This window comes from Fringilla coelebs (assembly GCF_963513975.1).
Source record: "Fringilla coelebs genome assembly, chromosome: 14".
Classification (NCBI taxonomy): Eukaryota; Metazoa; Chordata; class Aves; order Passeriformes; family Fringillidae; genus Fringilla; species Fringilla coelebs.
Window position 1 is genome coordinate 13354996 of NC_140040.1, and position 27843 is coordinate 13382838.

The following is a 27843-nucleotide window of genomic DNA, read 5'->3' on the forward strand; positions in this document are numbered from 1 at the left end:
TGTTGTTTTACCCAGAATCTTTTCCAAGCTGCTGTGATTAAAGCAGGAATTGTTCGAGTGGGATAGTTACTATCTGTAGCAGTTTACAGTGTGGATAAAGGAAAGGAGCTACCACTGCTTTCACTTTTGATAAGCTTCAGCTATTTTGGGGTATTTTTCTGAGGGGCACAAGTTGAATCTCTGCTCCATCTAACTAACTGTTCCTAAGCAGATACTCCCCAGGGTATTGCCAGCCCTTCAGCTCTGCTCTGGCTCACTGCTGCATGAGATTACTGTGCTCAGTGGAAGCCAACCAAAAGGCACCAAAGTGTGGCTGGAGTGTCTGCTGTAATGGGTAGTGCTTATGTTGGTTCAAAAAAATCCCAACTCAGTAACAGAACCTCCTCAGCTCTGGCAGCAGGGATGGGAAGAGCTGGCACTAAATGCCTGGCATTATCTGCAGAGTGCCATGAAACCCCTCACCTTCAGGTGGAGTCCATGGGGAGGAGGCTTAGGAACTGGAGTGATGTGTCAGACAGAAAGTCATCCTTTAACTTTCTGGGGAGCAGCTCCCTGTTTACCATGCTGGAAACTTTTTTTTAGTAGTCCTTATTCTCTTCTAAAAAAATGCAGATTTGTTTTGTCCATGTGTAAACAGACTGTGATGGAATTCCAAGCATGTCATTGCTCTCACAGTGCAGAGCAGTGCAGGATTGTTTCTCCATCTGTTTGGTAAAGGATTTTTCCCTCCTGGTTTGATCAAAAGCAAAGCAGCAGCACAGAGTTACCAGGCTGGGGTTTTACCCATGGGGAAGTTTCTTTGCACTTCTTCCCTGCACATTTCTTATGAGGCAGAACATGTTCTGAGACTGGGGCTGTTGTCTGTAGTCTCAGAACATACTTGTGAGTGACTAGGAGTACAGCTCTTTAAATATTGACACAGAAGCAGGTTTTATTTTTATCATTTTATTAGATTAAGTCTTTTGTCAAAGTTGTAAAATCTTTTGTAAAATAGGTGTTGAAATTCCCACTGAATTGATTTCAATCAGTGCTTTTCTATTCCAGGTAAATCAGCTTTGTTATCTACAAAAATGAAAGCAAAGCAAACTCTTTACTTTTGATTTTTAGGCAGCTTCTAGAATAGGCTGTTGTGACTGGTATACAGCTTGTGTTTCATAAGCACTTTGGGGGTTGTTTCAGAACCAGTGAGCAAGAGAAAGATGTAACAACACCCAGGATTTGCTTGTGGGGCTGCCCCTGGAATAAAGAATGCCAAGGGCCTGGATCACACACTGAAGCACAGTCCTCACTGAGGTTCAAGGGGAGAAAAGAGACAAAGCTATCAAAGGACAGGGAGGCTTGCCAGACTTCTTGAACCTTACATTATTCCCACTGAATAAAGATTCAGAATTTTCTTGGCATTGTTAAAAAGGATTTAATTTTCATAGGTGAACCTCCAAGCATCAGATCCCAGAACCAAGCGGGTTTGTAGTGGGCAGGAATGAAGGACATGCACTCTGCCCCTCCAAAACATTCCTGGGTTTTTTCATTAAGGCCTCATGCACACTCCAGCCCCCCTGCTGCTGCTGCAGGGACAGCTGTGCAGATGGGAACTGTGTTCTCTCCCTTCCTACACAACAATTCCTACACTTCACTTCTGGCATTGCTTCCTGCATTTGAAAAATAGAACAAACTACAACCAAGTGCTAAAAGAACTTCCTAACTTCATTTATTAGGCCATAGTGCTTCTCTTCAGATGCATTAAGCGTATTTTTTTAGATTTCAAAAACCTTATTTTCCCCAGATACTGCTGCTCCTTAGCACATTATTATTCATTATTATTACAGATATTTTGTAAATAAGTAAACCTGCACTAAATCAGTTTGATTTTTGTAACAACCCCACCTATGAGCCCCCCTCCTGCTGCGCATTATTCCCTCTTTAAGGATGTACCAGCTGCTGCCGTGTACATGCCTAGGTGCCAGACAGGCTAAGGAATTCTTTCTCATGCTCAAATCCATCAGGAAATGAGATTCAAGATTCTTTGCTGATAAAAAGCAGCAAATGCCCCTAAAGTGCAGTTCAGGTTGGTAACTGCAGCAGCATCTTCCTTTTGATGGCACTGACACCCCCATTCAAACCCATTTAGCTCATAGTTGTACCTGATACCTAAATGTAGCTGAAAGAGATCAAGAACTATGGAACTGGAGAGAGAAGTAACCTCAGCCTGCCTGCCTAAAGTTTGCTGTTCAAGTGCTCCAGGCTGGCCTTGACTGCGAAGCCGCCGTCGAAGGCGGCGTTCAGCACCTCGTCCAGGCAGGTGGCCAGCACGAAGGTCAGCTCCTGCCGCACGTGCGCCGCGATCTCCTCCAGATCCTTCTCGTTCCTCTGAGGAAGGATAATTCTCTTCAGGCCAGCTCGGTGTGCTGCCAGCACTTTGTCTTTAATTCCCCCAACCTAAGGAGAAGAGATATATGTATAAAAACAATGAACTAATTTAATAAAATAATTATTGTAACATCACATCAGGAGTTAAATTTTGAGGAAAGGTTCTGCCTCCCTCAGTCATTTAGGAAAGCAATTAAAAATGCGGTCAGAGTTGTAGACCATCATGTGCTTAATGAGGGAAATATGTTAATATGCTACAGTATTCTTTCTGTAACAGCTAATAACGAGAGAAAAATACATTTAGGCATGAGATATGAGAGAATCAATAGTGGAAAAGTAATTTCTTTTCAGGAATTTCTATAACAAAAATGGCCTTCACTCTGTTTTTTTATATCACGTGCTGAAATCCTGCACCTGCATTAGAACAGAAGATTTTTCAGATAAAGGCAGTGTGAGATTTAGGGGGAAAAGAGGCCCAAGGCAGCAATGGCCCATGAAAAATAACTTGAGCTGTACAACAAAATATGCACAGCAAAGCAAACCTGTGTTCCAGGAGTGGAGAGTCACTGCTCCACTGAGCCTCCTGGCTGAGTTGCTAATGAGATGTAAGCAGGGGTTAAATTAGTTTTTCTTACAGCTTACAGCTTCTTCTCCCAATCTCCTTTCTATTCCTAAAGACCATCTTAGAGCAGAAACTTGTAATTTTACAATGCTTTAGAGGAAAGAAGGGGCCTGTATTACAGTACAAAGGGCAAACCCCGGCTGCTGTGACATGGGGCAGAGGTGACCCGTGATCCTCACATGACCCACGGGTCCGGGCAGTGCTGCACACTCAGCAGCGAGGGCAGCCCCTGGCACAGCCCTGGCAACTCAATCACTGATAACAGCAAGATTCCAGACTACCCTGGGGAAGGAGGAAAATGTGGTTTAATGGTTACAGGTACCTTATCTCTGCACACAGCTTTAGCAGCAGGCACAGGACAGGGTGGCTGCAGGGCCAAGCTGGCTCCCACCAGTCACTGCTCCAGAACCCTGGAGAATGGCCTGTCCTGTCACTCTCTGCACCCAGAGCCTCCCAGGCCTGCCATGGCACCTCTGGTTCTGTCTCCTCTGCAGGAAACAAAAATCCTGTCCCTGATTTCCAGCTTCATCCTCCTCCTGTCCATCATTTGGTATGAGATGATAACTCCCATATTGGCTTCAGCACCCGTGCCAGGCCCCACTGACACTTTGAACTAAACTCTGTCTGAATGCCTTCTTTGCCTTCATGCTTACACAAAGCTTTATAGAAACCCCATTTGGCTGAGCTACATCCAAGGATCAACATTTAAGAGAAACCTAAAAGCAGATCCATGGATTCAGGAGTAACCTGTATGCCGTTACTGTGAGAGCTTTAAGACACAACTTTTCAAAGACACCAGAAGTAGTTCTGTACCAACAGTCTGAGGAAGCACATGTAGAAACTGCAGTGCAGACTCAGAGCCACCTTGCATTTTAAGACTTTGAGGTCTCCTTCCTAAGTAGACATTTTAATGTACTTTCCCAAAAAGCCACATCAAGGCTGGCTTTAGCTTGAAAGGCAAAGCAGAGGAGTGGGGCAGTCCTGCAGCAGCCTGGCCTCTTCCAACTGCACCAGCAGAGACCACATTGCTGCTAAGGAATGATCCAGCAAGGCTCTGGACCCACTTTTCTGAGTGGCTATAAACAGATTTTATAACCAAAATAGGGAGCATTAATACAACTTAGCTCTTTTCTCCAATGATGCTTACTGGAAGAACAAGGCCTCTTAGTGTAATCTCTCCTGTCATGGCTACATCTGAGCACACCAGCCGCCCACTGAAGAGTGAAGCAAGGCAGGTTACTATGGTAACACCAGCAGATGGTCCATCTTTTGTGACAGCTCCAGCTGGGAAGTGCAGATGGATGTCAGTGTTGTCAAGGAGATCAAAACTTCCAGAAGCTTAAGGAAAAAAAGAATGGTTTGAATGTTAAAAATCTAAACCCATTTTGTTCCTGGTCTTTATTCTAAAAGCCCACCAAGAACTAAAAGCCTTGGCACTATTTACTAACAGTAGGCTGAAAAAAACCAACACAATATTGCAGAGGCCCTAGGAAAAAACAACAAAGAAATCCCAACGAGCTTTCCTACATCCAGATTCCTAGAAAAAACTGTAACATGATAACCTATAAGCTTGGCATTTGCATCCATTGGGAAATTTAGAGTAGGGATTAATGTGGAAACCAAGGAATTTCCACATTGAATTTTTATGTCCCAAACCATCAACATCAATGTTCAGAGAACACTTCACAGAAACTCAGATTTATAATCAAGTGGAACTCTTATTTATGTCCTTTCAGCTGTAATGGAGTACCTGGAGTGTAAACCAGAGAACATGCACACAGGTAATGCCTGCAGCATTTCATACATTAATTACATTTTGGTTTTTAACCTATCTAAACTTACACAAGTACTGGAAGATACTGGTCAATTATTTGCCTGATCAGCAGATGATCAATCTAGAAAGCACATTTCTACAAGTCCTGGGAGGTTCAGACAAAAAAAAAAAATAGTTAAAATGTTCTTGTCCAGAGCCCTATTGCGCTGCAGTTCTACAGCTGCCATAGAAACCCAACACTCTCAAAATACTAAAACTTAGACTAAAAACCTTTTAACAGAACCTGTCAGAGAAAAGCTACAGACTTCCATATCTGTCTCCATCATGAAAATACTGCTGGAAAGCTTGAGTGTAAAAATGAGTCAGAGGCAGTGTCTGCCACAACCAAGGAGAAGCACCTTGGCAATGAGGCTGCCCACAACCTTCCAGGCTAGGGCAGGGAGACACAACCCATGTTCTGCCAGGCCACAGCCACCTTGGCTTGGCAGCAACTGGGAAAGAACTACACAAAGGCACTCTGGAGCTGATCTCATCCCCAGGGTAGCACTGCTGGCTGAAACCCTTTCTGTGTTCCATGTGCACAGGCAGTAACTCCAGGGTGACTCAGCAGGTGGCACCAGCAGTGTCGCTGTCCCTCACCGTTGGTGAGCTGGTATCTCTTGGCGTTGCTGCGCAGCCAGCTGATGGCCAGGTGAGCCGACTCCTTCATGACGTCCCCCAGCTGCCCGGTCAGCGTCAGCTGGCCCTCCCCATCCATCCTGCTGGCTTCCACAAACATGATCTCCCCTCCCAGGGGCGTCCAGGCCAGCCCTATGGCCACCCCGGGCTGGTTGAGGCGCTCAGACACCTGAAGGAAACACAGGAAACAGTTTAGGAAACAGCCATGAAAAAAACTGCAAAAACAATTCAATAGTTGGCTTTGAAACAACTGTATCCATCAAAACACTAAAGTTAAGCCAAGTGTCTGATCTCTTATATTTTAATTTATTATTTAATGCAGCAGTAGTTCTGGATATGTGTAAACACTAATTACACAACAGGAGCTGTATGTGGCACCTTAGCTTAAGGCCATGGCAAACATCTAGGCATGTCATTCTTGAAACCTTCCCTGCCCCCAAAAACACCTTAAGAATCTTTCTCCTCAAAGGACTTCAAATATTCAGTCAACCCTGACTGAATGTTTCTGTGACTGAACACATCTGCTGGAGTGTGTCTGCCCTGTTACTCCTGTGACAAAGCCAGTTTTGCTCCCCAGTGTTCCCCACAAGCCTTTTCAAGGTGGTGGCACTGCCTGAGCTGTGGCCAGCCAAGCCCCACGTTGTCCCCTGCAGACATTTACAAACACTTTGGAACAGCAGAAACATGAATGTGTTCCCAGGCCAGGCAGAGGGGACACCTGAGAGAGCCCCTTTAGGAGTTACAGGCAGCCAAGCAATCAGCAGCTACACCGGCAGCCAGAGCCAAGGAACAACACAGCCCCTCCTCCTGCCTCTCCTGGGGCTCTCCCTTACCTGTGCACTGGCACCAGCACCCTGCCTTTGCTTTCATTAGCATGATCTGGCTAAGAAGGCTCTTTCTTTTTCTAGCATTTAAGAAAATTGTACAGAACTGTGTTTCACTTTTATGGTATCAAAATACCTCACCAAGCATTTTCATCCCTGCTAACATCAGTTTCCATATCCATTCCCTGTGTGTTATTAGTTACAGTGATTTACTCTGATTATTTTAGTAACTGCTTAGTAGCTCAGGTTAACAAAGTCAGTTCATCCTGGTCAGGCTGAAGTCCAACAATGCTGGAACATTCCCCTTTGCACTGGAGACAATGCTATTTTGGCAAACCATTAAAGGTGAGACAAACACAATTAACTGTCCACACCCTCTCTCAGCTCAAAGCTGCCGTCAACAAGGTTTATTGATCTGGGGGCTTTGTTTCGGTTCTTTTAGACTGTACTCTGCATCAACTGGAAACAGTTTAGAGACTGTTTGAGAGCTCTGGGGCAGAACACAGCAAATGGGATATCAAATCAAAACCCAAACGGTTCTAACAGACTCAGCACAGGATCCCTCCTCTATCCTCAGACTGGGCAGGCACCTCCTCCTACTTTCACAACTCAGTTGAGATCTGATAGGAGAAACTGCCTGTGTAGCAGGTGTTGATCACCTTTGGACTGTTGTTCCTTGCCAAACAACCTCTCCTGCTGTCCTGGAGAGAGACTGGACCACCCCTGCTGCAAGCTGAGCCTTTGCTGAGCCTGCTGACAGGCACATGTAGCAAATGCCCTGGCAGCTTGGAGAGCTGGCTGCAGAAAAGCCCCTTGGAAAGCCCCACACACAGCCAGAGCAACAGAGCCCCCAACACTCAGAGCAAAGCACACTGGACTACATGAGAGACCCACAAGACTGAATCACTCCTGGCACCTCTGAATAATTTCTTCTCACCAAAAGTCAGATGAATTTAAATTAGAATAAATCCTTTCTTACACTTTCTAAACAGCCTCAATTAAAAATGACCATTTGAATCAGCTGATGGCTGGTGATGTCTGTCAGGTGATGAAGATGCCACTGAGCAATGGAGTCTTGGGGTCTGAAAATTTTTGTAGATGAGACCAAACCAGCTGTGATTTAGCTGTACCCAGAGTACATGAACATGCTGCCAGAATCATTTTAGCTGCCTGGATACTGCAAAATTTAAGTCTTAACATTCAGGACAATCAAAATTTGTTTTAGAGTATTTCAGGTTATCATCTGCAGTTTTGGAGCTACACCAAGCCAGTGTAATGGACAAGAAGCTGGTAAGTCCCTGATTCCCAGTGGGAAGATGAGAACCAGTTCAGTCACTTGCTGGCCTTGAGCACATTTGTTTTCCTTCCACAGGTTCTCCCAGCCTGACTGTACCAACATTTTTTCTTCCCTTCTGATTCATTCCCTGGCAAATCACTGCTGGCAAAGCACATTAACAGTGGCTTCCCTCTGAGGGAGGAGGATTTCCCAGAAATATCACCACAAGACTGACAGTTCTTAGACAAATATGCCCATCTAAACCTGTACTTAGGACAGGTTTTGCTTCTGAAAGACACCCTGATGTTTTTTCCTGATTAGAATTGTGCAGGTCCCATGAAACAGAGCCATTCTTCTATGGCATCTGCACTTTCATTTCCTAGAACAGGCCACTTCCCTGACCTGCAGCTTCTGTCCCTTCAACTTCACTCAAGTTATGAGGATATAAACCAATCCTGATGGGCCTTCCTGTGGTGCCAACAACCTTTGTTACTCGAGCAGAATTAAGGGTCGAAAGAAAAAAAAAAGCTAAAAAATCCCCTAATACACCAATTAAAATCCACACCAAAAATACAAATAATTTGTTATAAACCCACTAGATATCTTAGAAACCCTTTCCCCCAAAAGTGCGCTGTGCTGAAACATTTCATTAAATCTTCTGCAATTTAAACTGATGAGATTATTCTTTCAAAGCCTCACTACGTGATTAATTCCAACATTTGTTCTGTAGGGAGACACAGAGGATTATTTATTTGTGATAAATGAATTAATCCAGCAAGAAGGAGCTGAATGTTCTGTCTTGTCTTCCTTCTGGGAGAGCTGTGCAGACAATAGCCAAGCAATGCCCTGGAAAGGTGAAAGATGAATCCCTGGGTCAGGAATTCCCTGAAGGACAACAGATCAATTAAGTCATGTCATGTTTTCAGTTCCATTTGCTCAGCCTCATGCAGGTACTGACACAGTGGCTGCCTCACAGTGTCTTTGTTTCAGCTGCTGATAAATGACAAAATGCAGGCCTGGGGTGAAGCTCTCAGGCCAGACCCAGAGAGGAGACCCAGCCTGTGACTACAGAGCAGAACCCACAGCAGCCAAGCTCAGAGCAGAAACTCTGCTCCTCCAAAGAACCTTGGGGGGACTTGAGAAAATTCTAAGGAATAACACATTAGTTGGGAAAATTCCTTAAAAGAGAAGTTATGTTGTTATCTGAGCAATTTACATGGAAAAAACCAAAGTGTGTCCTGAAAAATATTCACTCAATCAATACAGCACATAGTACATGAAAAGAAATCCTGGGCTGCTTGAGGAAGTGATCTGTGTGGATTCATCTCTACTTCTATTTATGCCTTCTATATATGGAAATGTTAAAAAAACCTTTTGAAACAGAAGTCACAAGCTTCAATCAGTCTTATTTCAGTTTAGAGGCCAGCAGATCCATGAAATGCTTATCTGCAAATTTATGGCATCTATTGTGGACCCCACAACAAATAAAAACCCACCAAAGATAACCCCCAGCTAGCACTCCTGTATTGGTACATTTGAAATTAAGAATCACACTTTAATTACTTAATACTACAGAAAAGACAAAATAGCAGAAATTCTTTTCCAACACAGCCACACTACCAAATTTAAATGAATAATCAACTCCAGAAGCAAAACTGATACCAGGTGGGACACCTAAGAAATGTCCCATATTAGCACTGAATTCTTCCATTTGTGTCATCTTCCTGCTGGGTGCAGAGGCTTCTGAGATTTGGAAAGAACAAACGTAAGCTGCTGACAATTCAGTCATTTGCCTAAAGAGTAAATTCTTCTAATTTCTGAAAGTAAAAAAATAGATCACCAAAGAACCCTTGTGAATGCCCTCAGCCCAGAGTCACCAGGCACTGGCCCCCTGGTCATTTATCTTCCCTGCCTCCCACTGTCCCACTGCTCCCATCACCATCCTCTGCCACAACCAATGGCACTGCCTCCTTCCAGTTTGTTTCCTCATTTCTGTCTCTTCCTTAAGAATCTCTTCCATGATAAAATCTTTATATCCAAAAGGCTCAGTTCAGGTCTAAAAACAGATTCATTCTTTAACAATCATTCATTTTCTCCTGCTATCCCAATCACCTTGCCCCTTTTTGTTCTTGAAACCTCACTGGAAGTCTGGTCCTCTGATTTAGGACAAAAGAACTGTAAGAGGAAAGTTCTCAGAAACAGAGAACAACTGTCACTGTCACTGGTGAAATGAGAATCCCAAACTAACAAACTACTTTAACTGATGGCATTTCCACAGAATGGGGCAAAATACAGATGGGGGAAAGCAAAAAATCTGAAATATGCCTATTGAAGAGCAGAGCTGGGGTGCCTGATTGATCATAAAACATTTTAATAGCTAAGAGTCACATTAACCTAAAGAATGTCTGCGAACTTCTGGTGCAAACTGAAGTGGTTTTAATACCCAAAAATGCTGCCTGGCTTTAAGGAGGTATGAGGAACAGTCCTTAGCACAGCTGCTGCAGAGACAGGATTCCTGGGTTCTACTTTTGGCTTCTTTCCCAAGACCACCAAACATCCCCCAAACAAAAGCAAAATTGTTTCAAACTGAAAAAACACCACCACATTCTTCAGCACTGCTGCAGGAACCTTGGCTAAGAGAAAGGTCAGGGCATTATGTAATTTATGTACCCTGAATTAAAAGAAAAGAAAATCTTTAGGTGAAAACACACTTTGTGGAACATAAAGAAACAGTGCTGTTGTTGGCATATTTTGAACTTATTACCATTGTATAGACTCAGTCAATAGCAATAATCATATCAGCCAGAAACAGCATCAAACAGAAACAAATGAGGATGTTACCTCCATGTCATACATGGGGGGCCCCAGGATATCTTTCAGAGCGTGGAAATCAATTAAAATTGGCATTTCAGGTGGCAGAGCCAGGTCAGCTGTGTCACTGATGGATTCTGGTTTGGCATCTTCTGTGACATGTTCTTTGCAATCTAAGGGAAGAAAATCTAATTTAGCATTTGTAATGGTCTTTCCTATACAGAGGATTGTTTTTTAAATCATGACAGAGAAGAGTAAAACATGCAATGAAATGCTCAGTAAATTCAGGAAAATGTGCTCAATCCATCGCTCACAAAAATCTCGTCAAACTAAAGATAATATGGTATGAAATGTAATTATTTAGCTTAAATATGTTCTAACTGTTCACCAAAGATAAAATTAAATCTAGAGCACTGACAGAGATGCAACTCATCAGCTTAAGTGCATTTTAAACTAATTCAAATAGCAAAACATGTTAGGCTCACTTAAGACTTTACATTTTTCAGCAGATTTGTGCAGAAAACCAGTATTTCACAGAATCAGAACAGTTTGGACTGTAAAGGACCTTAAAGATGATCCTGCTTTAAGGTCTTGCAGGGACACCTTCCACCATCCCAGGCTGCTCAGAGCCCTGTCCAACCTGGCCTTGGACACTTCCAAGGGATGGGGCAGCCACAGCTTCTCCGGGAGCCTGTGCCAGGGCCTGCCCACCCTCACAGGGAAGGGTTAATTCCTGCAGGAGGAATCCTGTGCAGGCTGGTGTAACAGAGAAGGTGCAGCTGAACAGGACAATTCTGACAGCACAGGAACTCCTGTTCTTTTCCTGAGGGTTTACAACTGTTCCCCAGCACAGAGCACCTCAAGGGCAGCCCTTGCAGCACAGGCTCTGATGTGACATTTCTCATGTTGATTTTTGTCCTCTATGACTTTTGTGGATTTGCTCAATCATAGAAGGGTTTGGATTGGAAGGGACCCTTAAAGATCATCAGCCCAACTCCCCCCACACACAGGGACACCTTCCACCTACTGAGGCTGCTTAACTCACAAAACTGACATCTCCTGTCTGCTCAGAACACAACACCTACAGGCCTTGTTAAGTGGAAAAATCTCAATTTTGGTGTAACAGCCTGTGGCTTTTGTCTTGAAATACTACACACACAGAGGGCTCTGTTCTTTTCTTTGTTGAAGGAGATATTGCTAAGGTGCCATGCTCAATAACCAGTAGCAGAAAAAAATTCCTCCAAGGTCCAATTACCAGACATTTTCAGAAACACCTACAGGCATGATATGCTCTTGAGGAAGGGCTATAAACCCCCAGCAGCCTGACACTTTTGAATGCAATATACTCAAGTGTCACCCAGGAGGGACCACACAATTAAAGCAAGTTATGGGTTCAGAAAGGGGCTCTTCCCTTCCTTCACTCACACCATGAGTGGATTTCTTACCTGTACAGTGGCTTCCTTAGCAGAATTGCCTACAAATTTCTGTTTTCTCTTTTTATACAGAAGTGAACTGTAATGGGAACCATGGTAATGCCAAAGTCTCACACCCAGCCTGCAGGGGAGCTGTTTGCATGACTGAGCTCAAGAACTGGCAGTCCCTGGCAGGGCCTGACACTGCACAGGTACCCAGGGCCTGGGAGCAGAGGGACAATGCAAGCAGGCAATCATTTCCCCACAGAATCTGATCCAGGTGCAAGAGGCTTATCAGCATTTCTCAAGAGCCCTAAGCAGTGTTTGAGTGAAACATCTATCAGAGAAATGAAGAATGCTTGGACAATCCAGCTGTTCCTAAGGCTCTGTGGCACTCTCAGGGCAGAGCCTCCCTGCCCTGGGGCTGTCCTGCACACACAGAGTGAAGACTTTTGTTCCCAGCCCAAACCCCAGGCTAACACACATCTGAAGTCTGTATTACACAGCAGTGTACACTGAGCTTCAGGAACTCCTGCACCATATTTTGGATCCAAATATGGGTTGTTTACTTTCTTTGACTTCTTTCTAATTTTAGTTTGAAAAGGAGCTTTCTGGTTCTTCCTCTGCACATCAATGCATGCACAGTAACTGAGGATCCAAGAGTTCAAACAAGTACAGAAAACCACAAATCACTGATCTAATCTATTAAGAGGTGGTCAGTGGTGCAAAAGCAATTCTCAGAAGGGATGAATGAGGATGTCTCCTTTCACAAGATACAAACTACCCTCTTATTAATCCTGATACATAAAGACCATAATTATTTACAGATAATTTTGTGACTGTACAATTCTCAGTAATGCCTTGAGAGCATCAAGGAACACATTCCACATCACTATTAGCATGACAGCAGCACCTCAGCTTTCATTCAGGACTCCAATCTAACAGTTCTTATCCAACAGCCACTAATACTTCCATTGTACAACTCACTGCTCCATGGCTAAATCCCATTCCTTTACTGCAAACACTGCCTTAGTCAGATGCCTCCTGTTGTTCCAGCATGTCTCTCTGCTTTTGTTAAACTACTATTTTTGTACATAATAAATTTAAATAAATACTGGCAAGTCTAGGAAACTTGACCCGGCATGCTATTCTTGCAATTCAGACTGCAATTTCAACACTATTTGATAATCTGAGATACAATCCATATTTCAAAACAAAATTGAGTTTAAAACCAGCTGCTTTTGTTCTATACCGAGATTTTACTGCCTGACAAACACAAAAGTATTTATTTCTGTATACAGGAGAAGAGACAAACTCCTCATAAACAAATCAGGGAAGTTGAGGCCACCTGACCCATTAAAAGAATCAGAAACTCTTTTCTTTGAGTTTATCTGATCTAATGAGTAGATCCCATTTTATGATCTGTAACAATAACAAACTCCAGACTTTTTCTGAACATGTTAAACTAAATTCTGGCAGTATCTAATTTTCTGTAAAAGCATACAATGATGTCCAAAAATGTAATTACAAACTCTAACTTTTTCTTTGAAGGAAAAAGCCATCTCCGTTTATCATCTTTAAACAGGTGCTGACTATGAGGAACCTATGCAGACACAAGTAATTAAGATTTCCACTAACAATGACAAATTGTGTTCCTTACCTTCCCCAGACTAACAGCCATAAACCACAGTACAAGCTAAATGGCATATTTATCTAAAACAAGACACTTAAATTCAGGTTTTCAGAAACAGAACTTCTCATTAGGACAGCAGCTTAATCATCTTACAGTTTGAGACAAGTTGGCAAAATAAATTAAAAGGTCAAAAAGTGCCCTCAGCAGAGCCCCAAACTGCACTAGAGGAACCACCTGCTGCTCTGCTATTACATGTCTGCTTACAAAAAAGCAGCATGGTATTCAGTTGTTTTAACGTTTAAAAATTGTAATACTAAAAATAAACAACACATAGCCCTCCCCAAGTAGCCAAAAATAAGTTCAAAAAACAACCAACCAAAAAAAGATTGTTTGCAAAATTTTCCAAGCAGAATCTGCCTCTACTCAAAGATCACAATGTTCTTCAGGAATCTGTCTTCCCAAAATAAAACAAAGTCTCACATGTAAATAATGGATTTGTAAGAAAATGGACTCCTAAGAAAACATACTGACAATGAATTATTAAATGTAATTAAAGATTTAATGTTAATAGACACTTCATGGCACAAAGATTTAAAAAAATAAGACTGCTACCTTCTACAGATGTAATGAAAATGAGAGAATACAAAAGCCTAAAACTTCCTCAACATGTAGCAATTTCTCATCTCCTCATAGAACAGATTTAAATTAAGCACTAGCAACACAAGTCTTAAACCCAAAGATTTCTAGCCACACTTACTGACCAAGATAGAAAAACAGAAGCCTAACATTTTAAAGTAGTTTTTAACATAACACATACTGATCTGCTGAAGTGCTACAGAGATTTAGAAAGAGCATCAGCAAGATGGACAAGGTTTCAAGTCTGTGGGCAATTAAAAAGATAGTAACAGTCTTTCTCATCTGACTTAGCAGCAGATGCTTCAGCACACGACAGACAGACTCAATTCTTTTAGCCCCTCCAAACTAAACTCCCCAAAACTGCATTTAGGTAGAGAAGGATGGGATTGCTTCTGCTGACAACAGTGCACATTGAAAGCCAGCCATAACATGAAACTGCACTCTAAAAGCAACATTCCACTGTCAAATTTAAATCTTATGCACCAAACTATTAGGACATGTTTCTTTAGGAAGGGAACAATTTCCTGGGACCCTAATCCTGTTTACACTTACTTATATGCTTAATGCTATGTGCATTTCTCCCTAGAGCACCAGAAAAGTTCTCTTTCCACAAAATAATTACATCCATCATTTGTGACCTACAATAACAATGTGTACATGAAACACTTGAAGGTGAGGTACTCATGCAGGAATATTTAGATAAATTAACATGGAAAAAATTACACTTTAAAAACTAATTTGTATTCAAGACAAACTTCTCAGAACATTATGCCTTTTTGACCTCCTACAGAGAAGTCATTCCAAGCAATTTTCAGAAATTTCAGAAAAAATCATATTGCAGCCTGCAGAGCTGGAAGCTCTCCAAGGTCAGCAGAGCTCAGACCTGAGTACCTGCAGTCACTCCACCCTGGGGCTGATGCTCAGCAGATTTCATGTGTCAGTTCACATTGACCACTATGGTCAAAGTTGCATTTAATTTAAAACCAAGTGTTTCATCCACAAGGAGTGTAACAAACTGCTCTGTATTGCTGGGTTATGGAAATAGTTAAGTATGTTTAAAGCCTTGGTTTCAACATAAATACAATCCCCATTTCATCACTTTTACTTATGAAACATTACCTGTCCTAAATCTCCCTTTGGGTCTGAATTAGACAAATTGTTTTTTACTCTGGGTTTCAACTGCTGTATCATGATATGATGCCTTAGTGCACAGTTGCTGCATTGTATTCTCAAGGCAGTTGCACTAAAATAGGAAGGAGAGTTCCACATATTTTTGTGACTTCTAGAATTTCTTGTAGTGTCAAAAGACTCGAGGAGTGTCTCATAAATCTGAGCTAGTGTTTCAGTGAAATATCAGCCAGCATCGCTGTGCACAGGGACGACTCCCCAGAGAGCCCTGAAAAATGCTGAAGTTCCCTGTGCAAAGTCAGCTACTGACACAAACCAACATTCCTGCACTCACCAACGTCTCCAGAAAGCTCAGGAATCACAACAGCAAGGAAGGCACTACAAGCTGCCCGTGCATTCAGTGGTGCATTTCTGGGAAGCGCTGAACCCAGCCTGAGAGAGTCTCCAGCTCTGCTGGGGCAGTGCCCTCCCTTCCCAGAGCCCACTGCAAACAGGGCCAAAAGCCTCAACTTAGGAAAGCCTTGAAAACAGGTACTCTCCCTGGAGGTAATAATCTGATTTAATCAATGTAATGGTGGAAAGCCTGTGATTGTACCACCTAGTGTCCTTAACTCTTACTACAACCCCAGCCAGAGGCACTCAGCTGAATAAACACAACAGCACCATGGATTTGGCTACGCTCTGGCTAAGGCAGAAATTGTTTTAGCAAGCAAGGCAAGCCTGCAGTCTGCCCTCTCCTAGTCACAGCTCAAGGCCTACCAATGCATGAAGTGCAGAGTCTCAGTCTCATATCAGCAACAAACAAATGCAGGAAGCAAAAATGACTTCTAGGAATTTTTATAGAGATTAAAAAAAAAATTCCAGTCATTCACTATATGAAATAAAAATGCATCATCATGATGCACCACTGCACAAATGTCCACTAATCAACAGGAGAAAAAATGCCAAAGAAATCAATTTAAACTACAAGACCCATTATTTGCATCAGCTTGCAAGTATTTGGAGACACTTGCAAGCTTTGTTTTGAACAATTAGTTGTTTCCAACCTACAGAATGAAAATAAAAGTATTTTTTAAAGGCTCTTACTCTCATACACTCCCAGAAATGACACACTGTAAAAACACCCCAGGGTGTAAGCACACTGTTAGTACAAAATAAAACCCACTTTGCAGATCGCACCATTCTGTACAAGTCTTTAAAACAGCAAAGTTTCACTGTAAAGACACCTGTCCCCTCAGACTCCCTTTTATGAATACAGCTTTTTCTTATGGACAGTTTTCACTTCAGAAGTACAAGGCAACTCTTCACAGCTCATTTCTTTCTTAACTCCAAACTGGGTCAACCAAAAATGCCAGCATTTTGCTCCCTGCTGAAGCACTTGGGCTGCTATTTTTCACTTAGTTCTGGACTTGCAACTTACCAAAGCTAATTTTAACAGTGTATAATTTTAACGGTGTAAATACCTCAGTTGCAAGCACAGTGCTAATTTTAACATGGTAAATAACTCTCTCACTGGACTGAGATGTCTAATACAGTTCCTTTTTGTTACTTGCCTTAATAATGAAGTGTTTCTTCTTACAGTACCATGAGTTGTGCTCTGAACCTACCTCTTGTCTATTTCACCAGAATGCTTGAAGAGCAGAACATCTCTTTTTATTCAGCAGCAGCATTAGACCTCTGAAACACATTTTAGACACAGCTACCTACTTTGAAAATATGACTTGTCAAAGTTACCATCCTGAAGGTGCAGTAGCCAGGACACCTGATACTGCCTGGTCTGGTGAGCTGGGCCAGCACAGCCAAAGGCTCGGCAGTCACAAACACAGAAGCATCAACAAGTCAGTGTTTGACATCAAAGTCCATCAGAGCACAGAAGGTACAGAACACACACACAGTATAAAAAGGAAAGCTTTGGTAAATGTCTTAAAACCTCTGCCTTCTAATGTAGATGGGATGATTTAAACTGCAGGATTGCTCACGGATTCAGCCACTGGCACTGAGAGAGCTCACTGCCTTTAAGCCAAATGTTCAGAGAAAACCAAGCTGAACCTGCTTAAGCAAACACTGCCAAATTCAATGTTCTTATATTACAGTTTTCACAGACATTACAGTGATCCTAGAACATTCAACTCACTTCATCCTCTCCTATTTCCAGACTAGAAAGAGACCTGCCTTTACTGGTGAAGCAGTTACCTGGGTATTTTTGCTGTTTGAGAGTTTTGTGTTTAGTTTTCTTTCAGTCTGTTTGATGACTGGAAATGATAAAACACTGTCTGTACACATGGGAAACAAGAGCAGACTAACTGAGGCTGAGAAGTTACCAGAGCTTCTAGAAACTTTGAACAAGCATGGTCTTAAAAGGCACATAAAACAATTCTAATTTCAGAGCCCTTCAAGCAGACAACTTTTTTAGTGTACAACAAAATAACCAGATTGAGTTCTGAGCTAGTAGGAACTACAGCCATGCTTAGAGAAGAAGTGAAAGATTTGCATTAAAAAACCTAGGAAGACATATACAAATCATAACTGCATCCCTAAGACATAAAACAGATGCACTGAACTTGTCAATTACCAACTCAGCAGCCTGAAACTACTCAACTTATGTCCCAAGTCATAATTCAGCACTAAAACTGTAGATAATAATAATAATGTCAAACTATCTGCCAGGCTTTTGAAAACAAGAATCCTTAAAGAATAAAAAAACAGGAGAAAAAGTTGCTGTATTAGCTTCCTAGTGACTACATTACAAGTTCTTTTTGAACAAAGCATTGCCAAAGATACATACCTTCTCCTTCCCCCACCTCAGCACGATCTGGCTTTGCCTCTTTGTGCTGCCCTTCTGCCACTTTCACAGCCACTGCTCTGCAAATGGCTCCCAGCTTGCGGTCCAGGGCCCGCACTCCTGACTCCCTCGTGTACCTGGAGAGACAACAGCTGGGCTGGGCTTGGCAAGACAGAGCTCTTTGCAATGGAAACACACTCCTCACTAAACACACAGCCACAGGAAATGGCATGGCAAATGGACCAAAACCTTGGGCTACTCTAGTACATAGGAAGAAAAGAATCTGTTTTTATCAAAATAATTGTGGTGGCTGATAAAATTGCAGACAAAGTAGTAAGTGGGAAGACATGACTAACAGCTGGTGCCAAACCTTCACGAAATGCTAAGCAATGTCCAACAGCACTGAGCTATTCTTGGATGCATAAAAGTTAAAAGGAAGAATTATTTTAAAACTTAAAATATATAGCTCATTGGAAGTCGAGGAACTGACCCTAAAAGAATATTTTGTTTTAGTCTATGAACTAAAAAGAAGCACCAAGCAGTAACACTACACATAACAGCCAAAATACTGGCCATAAAATTCTTCAATTCATTGAATCAGTACACTTTTTCCATTGGAAAGAGCTGGTTTCAAGTTCCAAAGATGTTTTTATCATTACATTTGCTGTCATGTCTAACAAGAACCCCAGTTCTAATTAATAGAAGCTATTTAAAAACCCTGCATTTTAATTTTTTAAGCCTAATTAAAAATCTAAGCAAATGTACCCATCAAGTCACAATTTAAAAAAGGAGGCCTAATTTCCATTTTTTGTATGAAAATGATAGAAACATAACATGGTTCTTTAAACTCCATGTTGTCTGCTGCCAAGGCTATGGCTTCACACAGTGCAGCCACACCAGCCTCAGGTACTCCTGTTTATTCACAGGGCCTTGGCAATTGTGTCAGCACAACTGACTGTGAGCCACACCTGGAGAGCAGGAGCAAGGAATTCTCTACAGAAAGGATGTTCTCTAGAGAACACAAGAGCTAGGGAAAGAGCAATTCCATAAGCTACCAACTGCTGAACTGCTGAAGCTATTAGGGACAATACATATTAAGATATATTTGTATTACCACTTTATAAACTGATTTATAGAAGAAGGTATGTAAACTGAAAGCAATGAACAGATTTACCTGGTAATTATGCCCAAAGTGGTTACTTGGGGAATCTGTATTTGCTGTGGAGTCAGACCATGTAGTTCAAGCTGTTTAGGAATCAAGTGTCTATGTGCAATTTCAATTTTTTCTTCTTGTGTGTATCCTTCAAAATAAAAAAAAAAAGGCATGTATTTATTAATGATCTTTTTGCTTACACACTACAATATAATCAAATCTCTTATGTTTTACAATTTTACCTGATTGAATTTAAGAACAAACCTCCCCCAGCTGTAATTTACAAGGCTGTTGGTATGATCCTTTGTGGCTATTCATAACTTCACGCAAACAAGAAGAGAATTTTAGTGTTTCAAAGACCCCTTTCTCCATTGGAATCTTAAAAAGATGCATCAGCCAACTGACCATTAGAATACAAACTAACCAATGAAGGAAAATATCATTACAGAATGACATTACAGGTGATCCATGTATCACCACAGACCTGGAACTGAATTTCCCTGAGTGCTAAATACTTTAAAATCATTTTCTTGAGTGCTAACACAATGTTAAATACTATTCTTGTGACAGAGGCCACAGCAGAGGCATCCTGCCTTGTCCCTTTTAATGACCCAGCTATGCACTCCAGATTCCTGGCAGGCTTTCCTTAAGAAGCTGCCTTTCATTTCAGCAAGAACACCCCAAACTTGTTTAAGGACCTGCAACAGCCATGTAATGAAGGCACTGCAGTGTTACCTGGCACCTGGATAACCTCCATTCTGTCCAGCAGGGCAGGTGGGATTGTAGCTGTAGTGTTGGCTGTAGCTATGAAAAGCACTTGGGACAGGTCAAAGGCTACGTTTAGGTAGTGATCAGTGAAACTGTGATTTTGTTCTGGATCCAAGACCTTAACAAGAGTGAACACAAAAAACACTCAATTGTTCATTCAGAAGTAAATAAAATATGCACATTTTTATTATATTCCATTTGGATCTGTCAAATCTACTTTACAGTCATGAAATACGTTATGGATATCACTAAATCCTGGCCTTGCCTGGATTACTCTGTGATTACATGTCACCTCACAGGTACAGTTCAAAAAGCCACTTCCCCTGAGTTGTTTCCTGCCCTTTTCTAGAGGTGCTGCAGCATTTCTCCAGCCATCAAGCACCTCCCCTAAGCTGCATCTCCATGACCTTTCACACCTAGCAGAGTGGCCCTTGAAGGACTCACAGCAACCTTGGAAAAGCAGCCCACGTGGTCCCAAGGAAAAAGGAGAATTCTCCCAAGTAATCCCTGACCCCAACCCTCACCGGCTGCTGGCAGCTGTTCTTACTCTAAGCTTACTTCTTATTCCTACACCAGCCTGTGAGATCTCTCTTGTGAGACCAAAGGGAAGAACACAATCCCAGCCTTAGCTGCTGTCACAAAATCACCTGCCCCACTCTGCTTTGCCCAGCCTTTATTACTAAAGAGGAGTACAAGTTCTTATTGCCCACGACATCCCAGGTAAGCTCTGACCCTTGGTAAGCCCTGGCCTTTCCAACACAATCATTTTCCTTTTTGTTCCAAAAGGAGACAAAACTGAACAAGCACTGCAGAACAAAAACACACAGTCTGACCAACCTCAAAAATCTACTGAGCAAGTAGAACTAGAGCTTTAATAATTGTGTTGTCTCCCTATCGTTTTTAGTACAACTCACGTGTGCTAATACAACACTTGCCTAGATTTAAGATTAGGTGATAAATATTCAATACATTGAGGAACACAAGGGTACTGAGATGCTGTATTGTAGATTTTTTAACAGTGTCACAAATGGGAAGCTCATTGTACACAGCAATGTACTCCTGGCTTCTGTATCACCTGTGAACCACCTTTGCTTCACATCCCCTTCAAGTGCAGCCACACTCTTCCTTCCCACACGATGAATGATCAATGCTACACCCACACAAATAATTCTCATGTCACAAATAATGGGACCCATGCATCTCCTGAGAAACACTCCACTGTCAAAATAACTTATCTGCCTACACCCAAATGAATGCACACAACCTGAATTATAGCCAAGAACAGTGTTGATAATTAAAAAACAACAACTGAATTTGATGACTTCTGTGTTATGAAAGAAACAATTCTGAATTTTCATTACTCTTCAATTCTCCTCAGGCTTTGAAAAGTAAAAAATCTTTTCAAAAAATTAAAGATCAGAACAAACTTTAAAAATTCTTCTACTACAGAATGCCAGAATCACAGCTGACTTTCCTAAAAAACAGAATAAATTTCGATTTTATTTTGAAGTGCTGCACAGATTTAAGAGCAGTTACTTCCCCTTAATAGTGAAGCACATGCTTCAATTCTGAACCTAGGGCTGGAACTCAGTGAATGCCATTGTGCACTGGCTCTAAGCTATTCAAAAGCATTTCTTACCCTCTTCAGCAAGAAGCTGCTGTCATTTACTCCCTTCTTTACAAACAAAGGCAAAGGCCTTGAGGTATCCTGACAAGCCAAGTCCACTGATGCGTAATTCAGAGATGTGCCTTACCTCAGCCAGCTCCCCAGTCCAGCCCTAAACCATAGGGAGGCACAACAACAGGCAGGGAATGCGAGCACAGCAACTCCAAACTGGCTTCAAAACAAGCAGGTCTATACCAAATATTAACTTCCCACTCCAAGTCTACTCTTGCAAGTTTTCTAAACTGTTTTAAACAGCTAATCCTAATTCAACTTACTCCATTTTTTTTTAATATACTGATATTTCCACAGAATTCTAGTCTATCAGTTGAAGTGTTTGCAAGTAGTTCCAAAGCTGCTGAAAAACAATGTATTCTGACAGACCAAAATGGCATTTTGACACATTTATTTACATGCATGTTTCTCTCTCCTTCTAGTCTGCAACCAGAAATCCTTATGAACCCTGCCAAGCTGGTGATTAGAATGTTATTTATGAAGATATACAAAATAATGATGCTGTACTCACATACAAAAAATACTATCCAATAAAGATAAAGGAAACTGTAATCCAAACCAACTCGGATTATATCTAAAATTGTGAATTATCTGAGATTTTTTTACAAGGGCTGGAGGTCCTCTGGACTCATAATTCCGTGTCATGGTAACTGTTTTTTAGAATAAGATACAAAGCAATGTCCTGCCTATGTATTTCAAACAGACTTTCCAAAGCAAATAGAACTGTTCTTCAGTTAGGTATCTGTGCTGAAGTTCAAGCTCAAAAGTTTTCCAAGATACTCAACTAATACAGAAATATGAAGTACAAAAAGAACATTCAGTGCACAAAATATCCTGGCTAATTTATGACAGATAGCTCACATGCATACAAAGGCTTCTCTGTAACAGCTTTTTATTACCACAAAATCCAGAATAAATTCCATGAACATTTAATTGCCTGGCTATGCTCCTGGTCTAATTTCCCTGCATACAAATAGTCACTATCAGGCACTTGGATGCATTTCTGTTTTCTTCTGTTTTTAACAGAGGTCATCTAAATTTAGACTAAAATATTCCTTTGTTAATGAACAGTAACTGGAAATAGGAAGACTGTCTTGCTGAAGCAACAGCTCTGCAGAAGCATTAGAACTAAACACATATCCAGCAATTAGAAAGCACCAAGCTTTGATCCCAAGCTCACAGGGATGGCAATTTTCTTCCTGAATATGCCCTGTTGTGGACAGCAAGAATTTAACACACCTACAAATTAAGGAATAAAGGATGTGCCTTTCATACTTAATGATGGCACTTACCAGACAAGCAGCAGCAGGAACAGCAAATGCAGCAGTTAGGTGACCACTGACTATTGTTTGCTCTCCAGCATAACGCCCACCTCTGCTCACTCCAGATGGACCTTCCAACCACATAAACCACGAGAAGCAGATGAAAATGAAGCTATTATGTCCAGCCATGAGACATCTGTCCATTAGAAGAGGTAAAGCACCTGCTTCGGGATGTTTAGCCAGCAGTAGAGAGATATAAAGATCTCACAGGGGAGCAGCCCAGCCATGGTTAATAGAGCAATTACTTCTCCAGATGCAACTAATGGGCAATTAGCAGGGCTTACATAAACCCTGCAGCCCAGGCAGGCAGTGGGAAGTGAACCTTATGAGGCTAACTTGGAAAAATCCATGACAGGAGCAGAGCTGAATATCCCTGAGAATGTGGTTTTAAAAGATGGAAAACAGAAACATCTCAAAGCAGCAATGAAGTACCAGAATTCCAACACAACCAATTAAACAGGTATTAATGAAATTTGTTTGCCTTCACAAATGGCACAAGAGAAAACCACAATTGTCCTCTACTGAAGGGCAGGGAATGAAAAAAAAGTAATAAAACCCAGTAAAGGTTGAATAAAATTACCAATATAAATATACAGATCTAGATTCATGATTGGAACACTCTTTCCAAGAAATCCCAAATCATTGTGTCTGCATAGCAAACAACAGCCAGCTAAATAGAAAAAATTGATTTTCAGGTATTTTTATCCATTCTTTGACTAGAATTAGGACAGCTTAGTTCAAGTATCTAAAAGACAAATGACAGGAGAGGTATCAGCAAACTTAGAAACAGAAAGCATTACACTTTCAGCAAAGTGTAAATAAAATCCCTCAGAGGAATAGCACAAGGAATAATGCATTTATTACACTTCTCTGCTTGTTTTCTTTGCACTTTGAGGCCCTTCATAAACCCTAAAAAAGTGTACTACACTCGAGAAATGCACAGGTAAAGGACCCTAACTGTCATTTTTAAAAGCTAAAGAAGTGAAGCCACGCTATTTTCTAGCACATTTAAATTACTACTAGTTCATGTTAACATGCAAAGATCAAAACAGAGCTCTCAAACCCCAGCCTGCTCATACACTGATTTTCAAAGAACTCATTGGCCTTGTCAAAACAGTAATTTTCCACTATCTAGCAGGAAGAAAATAATGACGTTTGTAGGAAGTCAATTGACACTTCATTTGCAGAATGTCATACAGCATCCAGATGAGCTCATGACACCTTAATTTAAGCAGCATTTTTCATATTTAAATCACTGCATTAAGCACTGTCAGTCAAGAGAGTCATTAGAACAACTCTGTAGGCAAATACTATCAGAACCACTTTCACCCCTACCTACTGAAGCTACCACACCTCAGGTCTGACAACTGAGATGCTTCTAGGATTATGCCCTAAGTCACTTCTGTCAAAGCCAGCCAGGCTAAAAGAATGTGGGTATTTTTTACTAATGCCTCTCCTTTTGACTGAAACAGGTACAGGTACCATGCCAGAAGCAGTGCAGCTGCAACAGTGGGAACATAGCAGCCCCTAGGGCAGAGAGAACACAAAAGAGAAGGCAGAGTGTAAAACTACAGCAGTACAAGGAATCTCTAAGCATGCACAATACTAACACCATCACGTGCATCAGTGCTGCATCTGCCCTGGCAGCCTCAACAATTCAGCCTGGCCCAGCCCCGCTGTGCCAGCACCTCCCTCATTCTCTCTTTTGCCAGCCGTGCTGGCACAGGAAGAGGGACACAGCCTTCTTTCTGCTCAGGGAAGGGCAAGGCTTTGTCTCTTCCCCACACCTGAGGACATGCTCCTTCCTCCCTCCAGCAAACTGCTAGAATAAAAGCACTGAATATGCACAAATCAGTGGAAAAGGGGATTGTAATGGGATATCATGTCACATTCCAGAAAATGGAAATTGGGATGAAGGTTCTGATAACTCCTTACTGCTGTCTGCTACATGATACATGAAGCTTGCAAGGCACAGGTCTCAATTTATCTTCCTCATGATCACTCCAGTTTTGGCCTTCTGAAAGCCCAACTAACCTAATTAATAATATGTCAACACTTGATGAGATTTACAAAATATTCCAACAGTATCTCATTCACCAAAGTCATCAATTGTATCTGGAATGTTATTTGTGTCTTTAAGCAAATCAACATGACAACTCTAAAACCTTAGTGATAAAATAACTGTAATATATGCTTCAAAATCAGAGTAATTCATATCTGAGTGCCAGAAGTTCAGAAAAAATGCACTCATGGAAAACCTGACTCTCATGGAAAGCTAACACTCATCATACCATAATCAGCCAAACACTCATCACACCATAATCAGTCAAGGAGTGGGAATCTGTGACTTACATGAAAAATCCAAGTTCAGAAAGTTAATTACAACACTAATTAAAGAAATTCTCCTAAAAGAACATGCATCTAGTCCATATTATGCACTGGGTAAACTGCTTAGCTCCAATACAAGCTGATACCATCAAGAGCTTCAAAAATGTACTAAAGTTGTTCCAAGAAAGAAATGGAATACCTGAAGAAGTCTAGTTACTGTCTAGATCCTCTACAGTTCTTAGTGAACAACACTGATCATTAAAAATCAATGTCTTGAAGCCCCCAAATAAGTGATGTTCAGGGCTTGAACACTATTTAAATACAGAAAACACCCCAAAATCTACCCTCCTGTTCAAGTACAGCTCACTGACACTTCTATGTTACTTAGCCACTGTGTAACAGCATCTGCACTGTGCCCAAGGAACTGACAGAAACCCCCCCCCCCATGTCAGAACTCAGCAGCTGATATTGGAATAACAGAGCTGGCACACTCAGGCCTTCTTTTGTCCAACGAATCTTCTGAGTCCAGTTTAATTCTTTTTAAATCAAATTAAACAATGCTTGCAGTTTAACACCTCTTACCTCAAGCAAGGCTGCTGCAGGATCCCCCTGCAAGCTCTTTGCCAGCTTATCCACCTCATCCAAGAGGAAGACAGGATTGTTCACCCCGACAGTCTTCAGCCCATTGATGATCCTGCCAGGCATGCTGCCCACGTAGGTGCGCCTGGAAAGGGGATGGGGAAACAGGGTGGTGACACGGGGAACAGGAGGAGCAACATCAAAAATATCACAAATAAAACTCCAGGCAAAATAGAAGAACAAGGAGCACTGCAACAATTCTTGCTTTTTTTGCAAAAAATTGCTGAATATTTGATAAAAATATGGAATATACAACAGAGCTAATACAAGCAATTGTAACAGCAGATGAAAATTTGAGTTCCATGGTGAACTAGCTGGTCTGAAAAGATAGTAATTTGCATTAAAGTGTATCCAAATTTTATAGCTTGTGGACATCTTTACATGTTCCAGTACCAGCATCCACGTACTGTAAGAACAAGCCAAAGCAGATTTGGGAACCTCATTAATAAAAACATTTTCATAATTACAATGCTGGGATTTTGTCATCACAACAGAGTTCATAAAGCATGTTACAAAAAGAGAGCAAAATTCCAATTATGCTGAACTGTTAATGTCTCCTTGACAGCACAGTTTAATAAACACCCCCCAAAAAGAACACTATTTACTGTCATTTCAATATAAAATGAAAAGCTGAACACTGCAATGAAACAAAAAAAATGACGAGTTTGAATTTATTTAGCAAGTCGGTAAAACCTCTTTTCCATAACACACAGAGAGCACAACTACATTTTAGAGATGTATATAATCCCTGTTTGCTGCATTGATCACACTCATTTCTGCTTGTGCCATAACTACTCAAAGCACTATAATTAAGAGCATGAAATTCTAAGAAGAAAGAGATACATTAAGTGCTGAATTACAGTATCTGGCTCATGACCCTCACAAAGCAGACAAGCAGAACAGGCCTGCTTTGCCATATGATCTGGTTCACTACTGTCCAAAATAAACAGGATGACATTTACAAACATGAAACCAAAAATACTACGGGACTAATTTCAAAAAATACTAGAGATGACTTTAAATATATAAAAACCCCCCCAAACCAACAAAAACAGAACCCAAACCACACAGCAGTGGTGTCAGTTCCATGTAACATTTAACCACTGAGGAAACAAATTGCAGTAAATAAAATTTCATTTTAATTTAATTCTAGATCTGACAGTAAATTAAAGGTTTTAAGATCTTCTAAACAGCCAGCAATGCAGGAGAAATTCAGTTTGCCTATTACCACCTTCCTGAGGCAGCTGCTAAAGACTGAAGCAGCCAGCAGGCAACAGTTCCTCACTCCAGTGCTTTTGTGCAGTCTCAATGGGCAGCAAGGGAGCGGATTGCTCTCAGGAAGGCTGCGCTGTGGAACGTTCATTACAGATCAGCACTCTGCATGGGGAGCTATTCCACAGCCAGCCTGCCTCCTCCTCCTCCATCTGCACACCCACAGCACTGCCAAGACAGGGAAAGCATCCCATAGATTGCATTCAGAAAATGAGGAGACTCAGTCAGAGCTGGAGTTCACACAAGTGAATCACTTACCAGTGTAAATAAATGTGTCAGTGTAGCAGTTTGGGCATTCCTTTGGTTTTGGGGGGATTTGTTTTTTTTTTTTTCCATTATGGGTTTGGGTTCTTTTCTTTTTGTGGTTTTGGGTTTTGTTTGGTGGTGTAGTTTTGTTCTTCTCTGGGTTGTTTTTACCATAAGGTACTCACTGCACTAGAGAATAATTTTATATGCTTCAGAGAAAATGCAGCCTGTTTCAATATTTTGCTTATGGTAGTACTAGGGTAACATAATTAGGTAAACATCAAACATTCTTTGTTCTTGCTTGCTACATTATTCTCAAGTGCATGCTTTTAAACACTGCACTTTTTAAATGCATGTTTGTGTTTTCAGATACAGTTTTACTTGGCCCTTTTGAATCCCATAAAGATTTGAGCTGTCCATGTTACACTGAGTTTTAAGAGGCTGGTTTATAAACTAAATGAAGGCAAACAGATGCAATAGTCTAAATCTGCAGT

General features: G+C 41.4%; 1 protein-coding gene across 1 annotated transcript in view; it reads right to left on the minus strand.

The window, feature by feature from the left end:
• Nucleotides 1–953: 953 nt before the first annotated feature.
• Nucleotides 954–27843, minus strand: part of LONP2 (lon peptidase 2, peroxisomal) — a 37012-nt gene continuing 10122 nt past the window's right edge. The window contains exons 8-15 of the mRNA XM_084215271.1: nt 25775–25916; nt 19832–19982; nt 19118–19244; nt 17947–18080; nt 10383–10525; nt 5403–5610; nt 4137–4327; nt 954–2436 (exon numbers count right to left, since the gene is read on the minus strand). Coding sequence (XP_084071397.1) covers nt 2215–2436; nt 4137–4327; nt 5403–5610; nt 10383–10525; nt 17947–18080; nt 19118–19244; nt 19832–19982; nt 25775–25916 — 1318 coding nt within the window. The 3' untranslated portion in view covers nt 954–2214. The remainder of the gene's footprint in view (nt 2437–4136; nt 4328–5402; nt 5611–10382; nt 10526–17946; nt 18081–19117; nt 19245–19831; nt 19983–25774; nt 25917–27843) is intronic.